The 12,159-nt window shown below is 40.5% G+C and overlaps 3 protein-coding genes across 4 annotated transcripts; all 3 read right to left on the bottom strand.

The window, feature by feature from the left end:
• Positions 1 to 6: 6 nt before the first annotated feature.
• Positions 7 to 2,963, bottom strand: LOC149027164 (large ribosomal subunit protein uL23-like). Its single transcript, XM_089159966.1, has 4 exons — positions 2,876 to 2,963; positions 2,211 to 2,271; positions 735 to 1,101; positions 7 to 546 (listed from the first exon to the last, which is right to left on the bottom strand). Exons 2-4 carry the CDS (start codon positions 2,227 to 2,229, stop codon positions 462 to 464), a joined length of 471 nt encoding a protein of 156 aa, XP_089016092.1. The 5' UTR covers positions 2,230 to 2,271; positions 2,876 to 2,963; the 3' UTR covers positions 7 to 461.
• Positions 2,964 to 4,045: 1,082 nt separating this feature from the next.
• RIBA3 (monofunctional riboflavin biosynthesis protein RIBA 3) lies at positions 4,046 to 6,858 on the bottom strand. Its single transcript, XM_089159911.1, has 7 exons — positions 6,700 to 6,858; positions 6,272 to 6,578; positions 5,956 to 6,171; positions 5,529 to 5,854; positions 5,095 to 5,224; positions 4,596 to 4,892; positions 4,046 to 4,500 (listed from the first exon to the last, which is right to left on the bottom strand). Exons 1-7 carry the CDS (start codon positions 6,753 to 6,755, stop codon positions 4,297 to 4,299), a joined length of 1,536 nt encoding a protein of 511 aa, XP_089016037.1. The 5' UTR covers positions 6,756 to 6,858; the 3' UTR covers positions 4,046 to 4,296.
• A 560-nt stretch (positions 6,859 to 7,418) lies between these two features.
• LOC149027162 (beta-glucuronosyltransferase GlcAT14A-like) lies at positions 7,419 to 12,145 on the bottom strand. Of its 2 annotated transcripts, XM_089159925.1 has the most exons (4): positions 11,391 to 12,145; positions 8,981 to 9,056; positions 8,779 to 8,894; positions 7,419 to 7,958 (listed from the first exon to the last, which is right to left on the bottom strand). In XM_089159925.1, the coding sequence occupies exons 1-4, from the start codon at positions 11,878 to 11,880 to the stop codon at positions 7,423 to 7,425; spliced, it is 1,218 nt and encodes a 405-aa protein (XP_089016051.1). In that variant the 5' UTR covers positions 11,881 to 12,145; the 3' UTR covers positions 7,419 to 7,422. The 2 variants fall into 2 exon arrangements, with proteins under 2 accessions (XP_089016051.1, XP_089016061.1); XM_089159935.1 differs by lacking the exons at positions 8,779 to 8,894; positions 8,981 to 9,056.
• Positions 12,146 to 12,159: the final 14 nt, after the last annotated feature.

The raw sequence follows: 12,159 nt of genomic DNA, 5'->3' as shown, positions 1-12,159 counted from the left end.
CAATGAGGCTAATGCAACACAACGCCTTCAGATAGCATTTTTTATCAGCTTACAGCCACAGACGACAGTAGCTTCCTACATAAACAGTGATTGTTGGTTAACATGAGCTTCGACCATCAAACATCCAGACCAGACTAAGCCAACAAGCTTTTTTTATTTTTCTTTTTTTGGGGAAAACACAAGCTTCTTTAGTTACTGAGATGAGTAAGAAAAATACTGATGAATGAAAAGAATTCACAGCACGAAATCAGATTCAAAGAATGCACCCATGTCAACTCACATAGCGTAGAGTTCAGTAGGGCGAGTAACAGAAATGTCACTTTTCTGGTTTAGCAAAACTGGAAACATGGACAAATACAGCACTCTGTTCAAGACATCTCGAACTGTCTAGCCCACCTTGCTGGAAGTTACCAGGGCCAGGTTCAAAGCTGCTATAGAAGGTACAAAACCTGATGCTGGTCTTAAATTATCCCAATTTTGTTCGCCACGTCCAGGGCATCATAGTCTGGTGTCAACCTCACATACGCCTTCTTTGTCCCATCAGGCCTGAGTTCAGATGAATACAAACAAATATAAATCGTCGGAGCCATCTTAAAGTTGCAAAACGATGCAGTATAAATAGGCAATTAAACTCCAACGACAATAAATAACTCCAACCCCACCCACCAAAAATCAAGGCAAAAGAAGTAAAATGTGCATCAAGTATCAGGCTACAGTAAAATGAGTCCAGTTACCTGATCAAGGTATTCACTTTCTTTGTCTGAATGTCATACATCTTCTTGACAGCATCCTTTATCTTTTTCTTGTCTGCACGGATGTCAACAACAAAAACCAGGGTATTGTTGTCCTCAATCTTCTTCATTGCCGACTCTGTGGTTAGAGGATACTTCAGTATCTGATAATGGTCAAGCTTGTTCCTGGGAGGTGCGCTAATGCGGGGGTACTTTGGGTTTCTTTCCTTCTTCAATGTCTTCGGGCGATGAAACGTAACCGATGTTCGGATCTTCTTGGTTCTCTTCTTCAAGGAAGATGCACCTGATTTAATGGCCTTGGCAGCCTTTAAGGCCTTGGTCTTTTGGTCAACCTTCTTTGTACTGGGAGCTGCATAATTGACAGAGGCATTTCAGTCAAGGAAATACAAGAAGAAACAAACTATCAACATCATGGACAAACATGATATGAAGAAAACCATGAGATTTCACAATATAGATCAACCCTTTAGCATATTTTCCAAGACATTATAGTTTAGACACCCTACAAGTGATTCAATACCCAGTTCCATATACATAGGCCGTTGAATATTGAATTGTTATTGATTTGGCTGACCAAGCAGAAGTGGAATCTCGAAGGTTTTGAGGGACACTAACAATGAAAGGCTGGTCCAGAAAGACTGGGCTGAAACGCTTGGCCTGTTAGTAGGTAAATCCTTGGAATTTTATCTATCAGAGGTAGGCAGACCAGATAGTCAGCTTTAAACATCTAACCATATTTATGGAATTCATGAAGTAGATCTTTCCTTCCAGGTAGGACAGCCACAGGAAAGTCCATTAACAAATCAAATAGAGTAACACAGTCTTATTTCACAGGTAACATGCTTTCCTGGAGAGTGACTATCGACTTTGAAGGCTGTTGATCAAATGACAATACAAATCAGAAGAATTGAATATCTCCAGACACTGATCATCCATGTGGAGCTAATAAAATTGCACCTCACTCATAGATCTATCAAAAAGCAGCTCTGTCAATTGCCCCGGTTGAGACTTTTATGATTCTTAATCCACCCAATCCCTTGCACAAGCTCATGATCTTAAGCAATAAAGGTTCCCACCCTCTGAGGGGACTCAGAATGTCTACTATATCAGAAGGCCCATTCATTCTCTTGTACCATCCAAAAGGAAAAGGTTAGTAACCATGAAACCCTGAATTAGGCAAGGCTACATGATAGGACTTACACCCACAAGATCAAATGGTAGGTAGTGGGAACAGTTAGTACATGCATACCACTGCCAAGTTCAATGAAATAATAAAGCTACCCTTCACATTAAAAGAACTATGAAATGATACTTATATGACATACAGGGAGTGAAATCATAAAATAAAAGAAATAGACGGAGAAAAATAAGTTAAAACACTTCTATAGAATAAGAACCGGGAACAAATAAAAAGTAGTATATCAAATATGAGACACAATAGTATCACAAACCGAATACCTTTAGAAGGAGGCGCCATTGGTTGCTAAAGAAACTACCCTCCAACACCAACCAATAAAACCTGGTGAAACGCATGGAGAAGCAAGAATTGAGTACAAGAAAAATAAAAGAGAACAAAAGAGTAGTAACTTCTGAAATAAAGCAGAATTGTTCAGCAAGAAAGATATTAAAATTGATAAGAAAGTATCTAAACATATTGCAAAACAAAAGTAATTCATCAAACACATTGATTTTTCCTCCGTAAACAATATTCACACACAGACAGAATGCTGATGTGCATGTCAACTAAAGGAAAGTTTTCATTTGGTTCGAAGTATATTCATGACTTCAGGATCCATAATTTGGCAGAAACTATTACTGATTAGATAGTTACCTAGTAGTTGCCCGAATGGAGACTAAATTTATTTGTGGAGAACTTTCAGAGTAACACTTCGGCTAAGAAAAGCTAAGCAATGATAAAATAACACTATTAACCATATCCGTTTTATTGGTTGGAAGACAAATGCAACTGGAAGCAAAGAGCACAAATTTGCAAACAGAGGAAACGCTACTACTATCGAAATCCTAAAATAGGTCCAGCAAATAGTTAGCTATCAATCTTAAGAGAGATATATTGAATTAAAACACCAGATGATAGCTTTGTTTATTTCACGCAAGAGAGAGACCTGGAGGCTGCAGCAACCGGAACGGAGTTTCTGTAGCCGCCGACTTAGGGTTTACGAAACGAAGAACGGAACAAGCCGAAGAGTAGCGGACATCACATATTTATTGTATTGAATTTTACCAAAATGTCCCTCATTTCGTGCACACATTTGCCCGTTTGTGGACTTGGAACGTTCACATCTGGGCCCATTATGGCCCAATCTATGTTGATCTATGTTTTCCGTCCAAAAAAAAATGTTGATCTATCATCTATTTTCCTTTTTTCCGACTGTTAAAAAGTTTTACCTAAAAAAGAGACGGTTAAAAAGTTGGGTTTATCCAAATTAGCTATTACAGTATCTATTAATTAATTTGTGAAGAGCGAACAAAATTTTGGGAGATGTTGTCTACCTTTGCCATGACTACTAGGTCTTGAAAAAAAATCATGTTTTAAGATTGATTTGCATTAAGAATTCAATCATGTGAATTCAAAATTTTCCTCTTCCACGTGGGTTGAGGATCTTAGACTTTATATCAGTGAAGCGGTGCAGCCCTTGTATAAACAACAGCATCAGTGGTAGTGATATCCTCGTTTATTTGGTTTATTGGATTTGTCATATATTTGATACTAAGAGAGGCATGCTATTTTCTTCACCCAACCCCCTCCCCGACCTTCCCTCAAAAAAAAAAAAATAAATAAATAAATAAATAAAAGAAAAGAAAAGAAAAAGAAATCAAGTAATATTATTAATCCATCATGGAATTTTTCATGTCTGATCATGGAGGCATAGGTGAGGCCGTGAAGGCATCCACATTATATGATTTATATAAAGGCTAGCGCCTCATTTGAGTTATTTGTTTTAGATTACCCAATTTTTCTTTTTTGGTAACCAAGTCTGTCATTAATCTTGAGCAAAAGATGTGACCGAGCAAAGCTCTAATAACCACTCATTAGAGCATGACTATTCTTTTAGGCTCTCAACCGAAAGGGCCTCCCAAGCTAGGATATCCGTAATACATTAGCTTTCCTAGATAGAGAAGAAATCACAAAACCAATTTGAGTGTAAAAAATAAGTCTTCTTTCTCCCCTCACTCTCTTAGTCCCTTACCATTAGACAATATGAGGAGGGCTCTACCGAAAGCAACTATGCAGAAAAAGAAAATGATAAGGAAGATTTGTAAGACCTACCATGGCTCCATCAACTTAGCCATAACTATAGCAGAGTAACAATAAAAATTGAAAAGCGGAATTAGGAATAAGCCGAACAGGTAAGTGCATTGTGTATTAATCCATATGTAAACAAATGCATCAATGCACGTACAGTGTCCTTTTTCATTGTAAATATTAACAGCTAAAATGCTTAATTGGGTGTTAAAATTTGGAACTCTGTATGGTATGAGGTAACCTATATACTGTGGTGCTTGTCATTTACATTGTGGCCGATTAATCTGTAGAAGGTAAATCAGACCCATAGACATGACCCAATTTTGTTCGCTTTGTTTCCAGGTATTTCTTGTTTTCATCTGTAATGGGTGATAAGACAGGAACCCTTCCAACAACAGCTAAACCATAACCTTTGAGCCCTGTGAACTTGGTTGGGTTGTTTGTCATTAAGCGCATCGTGCGCACTCCAATGTCCCTTAGGATCTGTCAACAGTAAAACAACAAGTAAACAGCAATATCAGAAAATTATCAGAAATTCTGCATATGACATTAGGAACAAATAATAATTCAAATCATACTTGGGCTCCAATCCCATATTCACGGGCATCAATGGCTAATCCAAGTTCCACATTAGCTTCAACTGTATCATGACCTTGATCCTGCAAATTGTAGGCCTGAAGTTTACGGCCTAAACCAATTCCTCTTCCTTCATGTCCGCGGAGGTAGACCACCACTCCTCGACCTGCTTGTTCTATTAACTGCATTGCCAAGGCTAACTGGTTGCCGCAATCACATCGAGCTGAGCCAAATATATCCCCAGTCAGACATTCTGAGTGAACTCTTACAAGGACATCTTGCCCATCACCAATAGTTCCCTGTCATTTTCTAAGTTAAGCCAAGAATGATTGATTTCTGAATAACCAGCCATTAGGAAACAATGCATTACCATTGAAAAGCATTAGGGACTATTAACTTGACAAGTTTATTATGCTTAAGATTAAATTTAGAGCCTATTATTTTGTCAAATTGACTGTGTCCCAAAAAAAGAATCAGAGCTTAAATCTGAAAATGTTGTACCTTTACAATAGCAATGTGCTCTATCCCATCCAACTTTGAGTAGTAAGAGTAGGCCTGAAACAGACCCCACTTGGTTGGTAAACGGGAAATAGCCGTTCTTTCAACCAATTTCTCCCTTTTTCTTCTATATCTGCAAGCATACGACAGAGCTGTTGAAGTCAATGGTAATCATTCAATTCAAATTTGGGAATGCTTGTAAACCAGAAAGCAGAAGAAAAATGATCTTGGACACTACAAAAGTGAGAATTGGTTCTAATGAAAAAAGCACAAGAATTAAGATGGACGGCTTCGGGTAGAATCTACTACATTAGACTTCCCAAGAAAAGGTAGGGAACCAGAATTTGAGGTGATGTGTAATTCAAAACTTTTGAGAATTGCCAGCCAATACAAAGAATGAACCTGAATCAAACTTCCTATCTAAACGTAAAGCTCACCGGATCAGATCAGCAATTGAAATAATAGGCAAACCATGCTCCAGGGATAACTTTCTTAAAGCAGGTAAGCGTGTTATAGAACCATCATCTGCATCAATGACAGCTGAAAGAACGGATACAGGCCGCAAACCGCCCAATAAGAGCAAATCTACAGAAGCCTCGGTATGGCCAACTCTTCTTAGCACCCCACCATTTCGATATTTAAGCGGAAACACGTGACCTGGCCTTCTGAAATCATCTGGCTTAGAACTAGGTGATGAAAGAGCAAGAACTGTCTTTGATCTGTCTGAAGCAGAAACTCCAGTCGATACACCAACTTTTGCATCCTGGTGAGGTAAAGTTGCAATGTAGATCCAGAGATTAGGTTTATCAATTACGCTGTGCAAGATATAAGAGATATTATATGAACCAACAGTGTAAGCTATACCACTGTGACTGTGAAAGTAGGAGCAGAAGAGTCTTCATCTTCACTGTCAACAGACATGAGAGGAAGCCTTAACCTATCCAAATCACTTGCTTTCATACCTACAGACACAATTCCTGAGCCATGCTTAATTAAAAATGCCATTGCTTCAGCACTTGTAAGAGATGCTGCCATGACAAGGTTGCCTTCCCCATCTTCATCATCTACCACAATCACAAACTACAGAACGACAAGAGGGGAAATAACTTATTAGAAACCTTTGATGTGCAAAAGGAGAAAATAACAAAATCGTGAATATAGATGTATTTAGGGAACAAACCTTTCCTTGACGAAGTGACTTGAGAGCCTGATCGATCGAAGAGAAACCCTTCGATGGGCAGTCAGGATCACCCTCAGCATCACTAACAAAAAAATCAATTGTTTCAGGAGTAATTTCTGCATTTAATGTTTCGATAGGCGCCACAGCTGAGCCATGGAAAGAACCTGGAACTGGAACTACTCCGTTTTCATTTCCGTCGAAAGAAACTCCATCAAACCAGCTTCCACTTCCACAATTCAATTTTAACCACTTGTTTCTATTTGACCAAAGCCCCAGATTCTGAGTAACGGCAAAGGAGGGAAGATATCTGAAACGAAATATCATCATAAAACATCATAACTAAACATTTTAACACATAAGCACACCAGAAATGAGAGAGCGATTGCTAGTTTCACAGAAACTGATTCGATAGGCAAGTTAAATTTTACCTCGAGCGAATGAAAATATGAAGAACTAAGGGGGGCTGGAGCATAACAGAGTCCATGGAATCGAAACTTCAAGGACTTCTATCCAAATTTCAGACTTTAATCTCTTTCAGAATGACTTACGTGTCGGTACTGAAGCAGATGCCTACACCTAAGCTTGGATTTTGCATAATCTTTTTTATTTGTGTTTTTTACATCTGCCGTATTATCCAAAGCAGGTACGGAAAGTATGAACCACACAATTTTCGAATGCACTGGCACCATTTAAGGATCATTATCCTTTCCACTTCAAAGGCTCAAACAAAATCGGGAGAATTATGGATATGATGGAACGTGACCAAGCGTGATCGATTTCAATAAGATTGATATCGTCACAGACACGCATCTGTCCCAAATTTACTACGCAATTCGATTTGCTCCATGAACCAAGATCAAATCAACTTGTTAATTTCCTTGCAAGCTTTTCTTTTTTCAGGGGAAGAATGCCTTCGAGGGGTTATTTGCCCTTCCACGCAACTACAAGGTTTACAGTAATTTCCAGAATTGATTATGTATTGGTGGACAGCTCAAATCAATGAGACTAGCTTCAGTAATCGTCCAATTAATTAACTCGTAGTTCAAGACCTGAAACTGAAAGTATTATCCAGCCTCTCCCAAAAATAACATTCAATGACTGCAAAATAGAAGTGTACAATCTTACACAGATTTTCACTTCTTTCATGATTGTTATCCAGTTAGCCTCCATCTTCGGGCACATAGATTTGCCCGGAAGGTTGTATTTGTCATCAACCTCAGAAGTAACTTTTCAAATCTCTTGGCTGAAGGACCAGGCCTGAGTACATTCACATCACCCCAATGATGGCATGGATCTTTACCTCTCTCATGCCTGCCAATACACCATCCACCTGGTGCAATTCTTCCCCTTTTCCTGTGCAAGACAACAGAATCAATTCTGTCCAAAACGGGATCGTTTGGGAGGAAACTTCCAGCAAAGGGTGCTCCACTTGCCAACATTTTCTTCATATCAGACATCCTGAGATTCCGTGGCTCTATTCTAGGAGGATTGTCCCAAGCAATAAAATGCAAGTCGGAATTGATCACAGTTTTATAAAATTCTCTGGAGTTACAAGCAAGGGTCTGGAAGTAGCCCCGATGTGAAGATTTTATATTGGAGAAGTACATGAGAAGTGTCCTTGGAAGATTATCCCATCCCATGATGGAAAACTCAACTAACTTCCGGTTCAAGATTGCATAGGGAGAGCCTGAAAATGACAAGCAAAGCTGGTCAGAGCATGGAAATTTTTTCCTTATTTTGAATGACTAAGAAATTCATTACCAAAAAGAGGGGAAGAAAATTACAAGAGACAGGCAGAGCCCTAACCAAGCCGATGGGGCCGAAAACAAAATAATGCAAAGAAAAGCAACAAGGCAATAAAACCGAGATCTACAAGCCAGGGCAAATATAAGGAACCAAGCTAATTACTCCTATTTTTCTTTTTCTTTTCCTTGGCGGATTTGGCTCAACAATGAAATCTTAGGTAAGGTGGTGGTGTCCTTTAGTGGAACAGCTACTTCAGCTGCTACCTTGAAGTGGAGGGGATGGGGTCTCAATGTCGCAACAGTCCCCATTCCCACCCGTGAACACTGGAAGAGGGGCAAGATTGGCCTCTGAAGCAGCAATCCAAGGGGAAGGGGAGGAAGAGGATAGGGGAGGGGGCTAGGCCTCTGCCATGGAAAAGGGGGGAGAGTGGAGGAGTGGGAGAGAGGGGCAGTTTGGTGAAGGGGATGAAGGGGAGGGGGTGGGCCAAGAGAGGAAGAAGGCCCTAAAAGGAGAGGAGGGGAAAGATTAGCAGGCTGGGCCATGGGAGAGGGGGAAATAAAGAGGGGGAGGGAGGGGCTTGGGCTGAGAGAGATGGGCTGAGGGAGATGGGCCGGGGTGGGCTAGAGGATAAAAGGGAATGGGAGGGTAAGGGGCTGGTCGTGGTTGGGGGAAAGCAATTATTGCTGAGAGGCTGTTTTGAAGCCTTGACCTCAGACTACATACTACTGCATAAATTTTCTTTAGGAGTGGCAAAATTTTACCTGTGAAAAATCTATATGCTGTCGGAAGTATACGCTTTTTATCACCCACAAATATTTGACCTTTTGATTCAAGATAAAGGCCTGGATCAACAACAATCGGAATTATCCTTTGGTACCTACAATAACAATTCAATCTTAACATGGATACACCTAATCAGGGTTTTAAAAAAAAGCAAGGAAGCTGGTGAAGAAGAGAGCTTACTCTTTCCAACCAATGTTACTAGTATGCTGAATGAAGTTAAAATCCTTGGGCACAAAAGACAGGACATGAAGAAAATCTGTGCCATGCATTGTGTTAGTGGGTACCACATTGGAATGAAAAAATGAGATCTATAAATGCAATGTAGCTTGGAACTCCAAAATATTATCATCACCCTTTCAATAAGGATGACCATTGTAAAGGCTCTTAAATGGGTATTTTCTTTTGGTGTGACCATATATAACGGATTAGCTGCCACCCAATGAAGAAAGCATATAGAGATCCAATTTCATGGATCATCAACACAAATATCAGCAATCTCTTCAGTCAACCACTGGAAAATCAAATGGTACAGGTCAGTCTCAGGGAAAAGTTTTCGATGATGCCACCAATATTGACACATCACCCAAAGTTGACGAATGAATGAAGAACAAGATATAAGAAGGCACTCTGTGCCATTGAGTTTATTTCTGTCCGAACTGGCAAAATTCTAAATAGACTGTGAAATGGGTGCATTTGCAAAGTTAGTGTGAGAAGGCTCCAACACCATATATAACCCATTGTCCTTCAATTGGTAACTCATCATCCTTGCAGTGTCAAGATGTAAATAAAACAGAATCATAATGAATATAGACTGTAGCTATTGACTAGTTGTCTTAGCAGCAATCTCATAACATGTGTTTGCCTACCAGAATCTCGTAACAAACATTTATGACTGAAGAAGATTTTATTACGTGCACAGACACACTGGAGAGAACATTGGGGGTTGGGGGGGAGGGAATGAGAGAAGACAAGATAAAGCCGGAACTGTTAACATTGGGTTTTTGGATGAAGCCTGGTATTTTGGCATAATTTGGAGGTTGCCAAAAAACCTCTTATCAAGATACATCTAGAGGACAAGTTTTTCCCAATAGAGTTTTTTCCCAAAAAACCTCTTACGAAGCCTGGTATATGGCAACCATTACATAATTGACACAGTAGGATCCTACTAGTGTTTCGTTAACAAGCTTCTCCCAGGCATAACAACCATACTTTACTACCTCTCTTTCACACACTATACTACTAACCTACTCCATAATGAAGTCCAACACCTATCTATCAGAAAAAAGCTGACTTGTCATATCACTTCCCAAACTGGCATCAATGAGCCACTCGATCTTGCGTGCCTCATTTCTGCTACTTTGCCTCACCATAAATATAGATCAATTTGTGTACTTGTCTCCCCCACAACAGAATTATAAGCCCAACCGGCATGTGCTTATATTAGACATTTTCTTTGTCAAACTGCTGTTTGAAAGTTCTAGCACTCAAAGTCATTGGAATCAGCTGCCTTTCGTTTTTAATTAATATGTAACTACAACTAAATACATACAATGTGGGAAGGGCACACATAACAAGTTTCTTCCCTTCAGATATCGCGGCCTTGCTCTCAAGCCCCCAGCCCCCCTGGGCAGGGGCCTTGTGTATGGGTGTGTGAACTACAGGTCTCCTCAAGACAACTTCTAGAAGCTAGGATTTCCCTGGAAGAGTTTTAAATTTTAACTTGCTATATTAAATAGGTTGAGTAGGCTGGCACAAAGTACGTAACTGATACAAGAGCATCTTACTCACATGTGTACATATTCTTCCAATACTAATCCTACAGTCCTACGAGTTTGGATAGCACTATCCGCACATTCCTCCACCAAACATTCAGGAGGGTCAACCTTGTAAGTGTTTAGAGCTGGGTCACCATCTTGAATGTGGTGGATCAACCTTGTAAGTGTTTAGAGGTGGGTCACCATCTTGAATGTGGTGGAGGGGTGTGAAGGTAGCTCCAGTCCTATATGCACTACACTATTAATCTGCCCAATGACGATGATTTAACAAGACAAATCTATTAACTAGTATGTAACTATCACTAACAATATACGACCTGGCAAGGGAGCACCTAACATATTCTGCTGGACTTGGGTCGAAACTCTAGAAACAAGACACTGGAAAAGGGGGACCCGAATCCTTATTAAGTGTTAACGTCAAGCTACTCACATCCTATCCTATCGTTACTTTCATGTGGAACCCAATAATCTCCCCCCGTGAGCATATGTGGTGAATTAGACAGGTCGGACTCCAGTAGAACGTCTATAAAAGCTAGAAAATCAAGGAGAAAGGGGCTCATGTTTATCAGTCCTCATATCGGGTTGCTCAACATATTATGCGGTGTCCGTGTATAAGAATCAAGAGATGGCATCAAGATGTTAGCATTTACCAGTGCCCTCCATACTTCAAAATAATATAATATATAACAGAGCAGTTCCTCAGCAGCTAAAAATTTAATAAGGCGAACTATCAGGTAACAATCAACTAAATAGCATCCATTATTCAGTAATCAGATGAAAAAGTAATCCATAAAAAGGAAAAAGAATAGTCATACCGTCCTGAGGAATTAGGGGGTAATCCGAGGCTTCAAGGTTGACAAACCAGTCCCATTGGTCGTTGAACCTGAGTAGGATGGCAGCTCCATGGAGCAGAGAAGCTAAATGTGTGGAGCCGCCATAGTTGATGGAGTCTGCCTGACCGACGACATTTACGTTTTCGGCGGCGACAAAGGCTTCGACCGACTGGACAGAGTTGGCAAGTGCCTCACGCTGTCGCTGGGGAGCGCGGCGATCGAGGTGCAGGAGGTACTGATTCCTTGGGTAATAGATGGCGTGGAGAAGCCTCACGAGGCGAGGTCCATCACCTTCGGAGCCGGAGATGAAGTAAGCAACCCTCGGCGGAAGCGGTAATGGGTTTTCGAGACCGGCGGCGTGGGAGAAACTTCGAGTTGAAGAAGCCCTGTGAGTTGGACGAAGAAAGAGGAGAACGGAGAACAAGGTGAGAGGGAGCAGGGAAAACAACAGCTTCAGCGCTGTCTTCGACATTGCCAAACTTTCCAGTACTCCTTGCTTCGTTTGACATTTTGGTATTAGAACTCCCTTGCTCTCCTAACCTTTTTGCTTTTTTTTTTTTATCATTATCCCGGTTTTGCTTAACGAGGTCCCAGCATCCAGCAGAGGAAAACAGTTGAGTATAATTATGGCGATGTTAATTAAAGAAGGTTTGGGGCCTTTACGCTTTGCCTGGAGCAAGCGCGGAGCACAACGAGAGCGTTTGGGTTCGGTGCTGTTTAACGAATGTGGAGCACCTGGCCACCTGCAGCC

This window comes from Hakea prostrata, chromosome 1, assembly GCF_041222555.1.
Source record: "Hakea prostrata isolate BN-2017 chromosome 1, UWA_Hpros_2, whole genome shotgun sequence".
Classification (NCBI taxonomy): domain Eukaryota; kingdom Viridiplantae; phylum Streptophyta; class Magnoliopsida; order Proteales; family Proteaceae; genus Hakea; species Hakea prostrata.
The sequence above is the reverse complement of the archived record's forward strand: the minus strand, read 5'-3'. Positions and strand labels throughout refer to the sequence as shown.

Excerpts from the sequence above, each read along its gene's own strand:
- RIBA3 (XM_089159911.1), bottom strand. The coding sequence starts at position 6,755 with ATGGACTCTGTTATGCTCCAGCCCCCCTTAGTTCTTCATATTTTCATT. Across the intron at positions 6,579-6,699 it reads CATATTTTCATTCGCTCGAG|ATATCTTCCCTCCTTTGCCG; the intron begins GTAAAATTTAAC and ends ATTTCGTTTCAG. Across the intron at positions 5,225-5,528 it reads TCAATTGCTGATCTGATCCG|ATATAGAAGAAAAAGGGAGA; the intron begins GTGAGCTTTACG and ends GTATGCTTGCAG.
- LOC149027164 (XM_089159966.1), bottom strand. Across the intron at positions 547-734 it reads AAAGTGAATACCTTGATCAG|GCCTGATGGGACAAAGAAGG; the intron begins GTAACTGGACTC and ends ATCTGAACTCAG.
- LOC149027162 (XM_089159925.1), bottom strand. The coding sequence starts at position 11,880 with ATGTCGAAGACAGCGCTGAAGCTGTTGTTTTCCCTGCTCCCTCTCACC. Across the intron at positions 9,057-11,390 it reads CCCCCTAATTCCTCAGGACG|ATTTTCTTCATGTCCTGTCT; the intron begins GTATGACTATTC and ends TGCATGGCACAG. Across the intron at positions 8,895-8,980 it reads AGTAACATTGGTTGGAAAGA|GTACCAAAGGATAATTCCGA; the intron begins GTAAGCTCTCTT and ends TTGTTATTGTAG.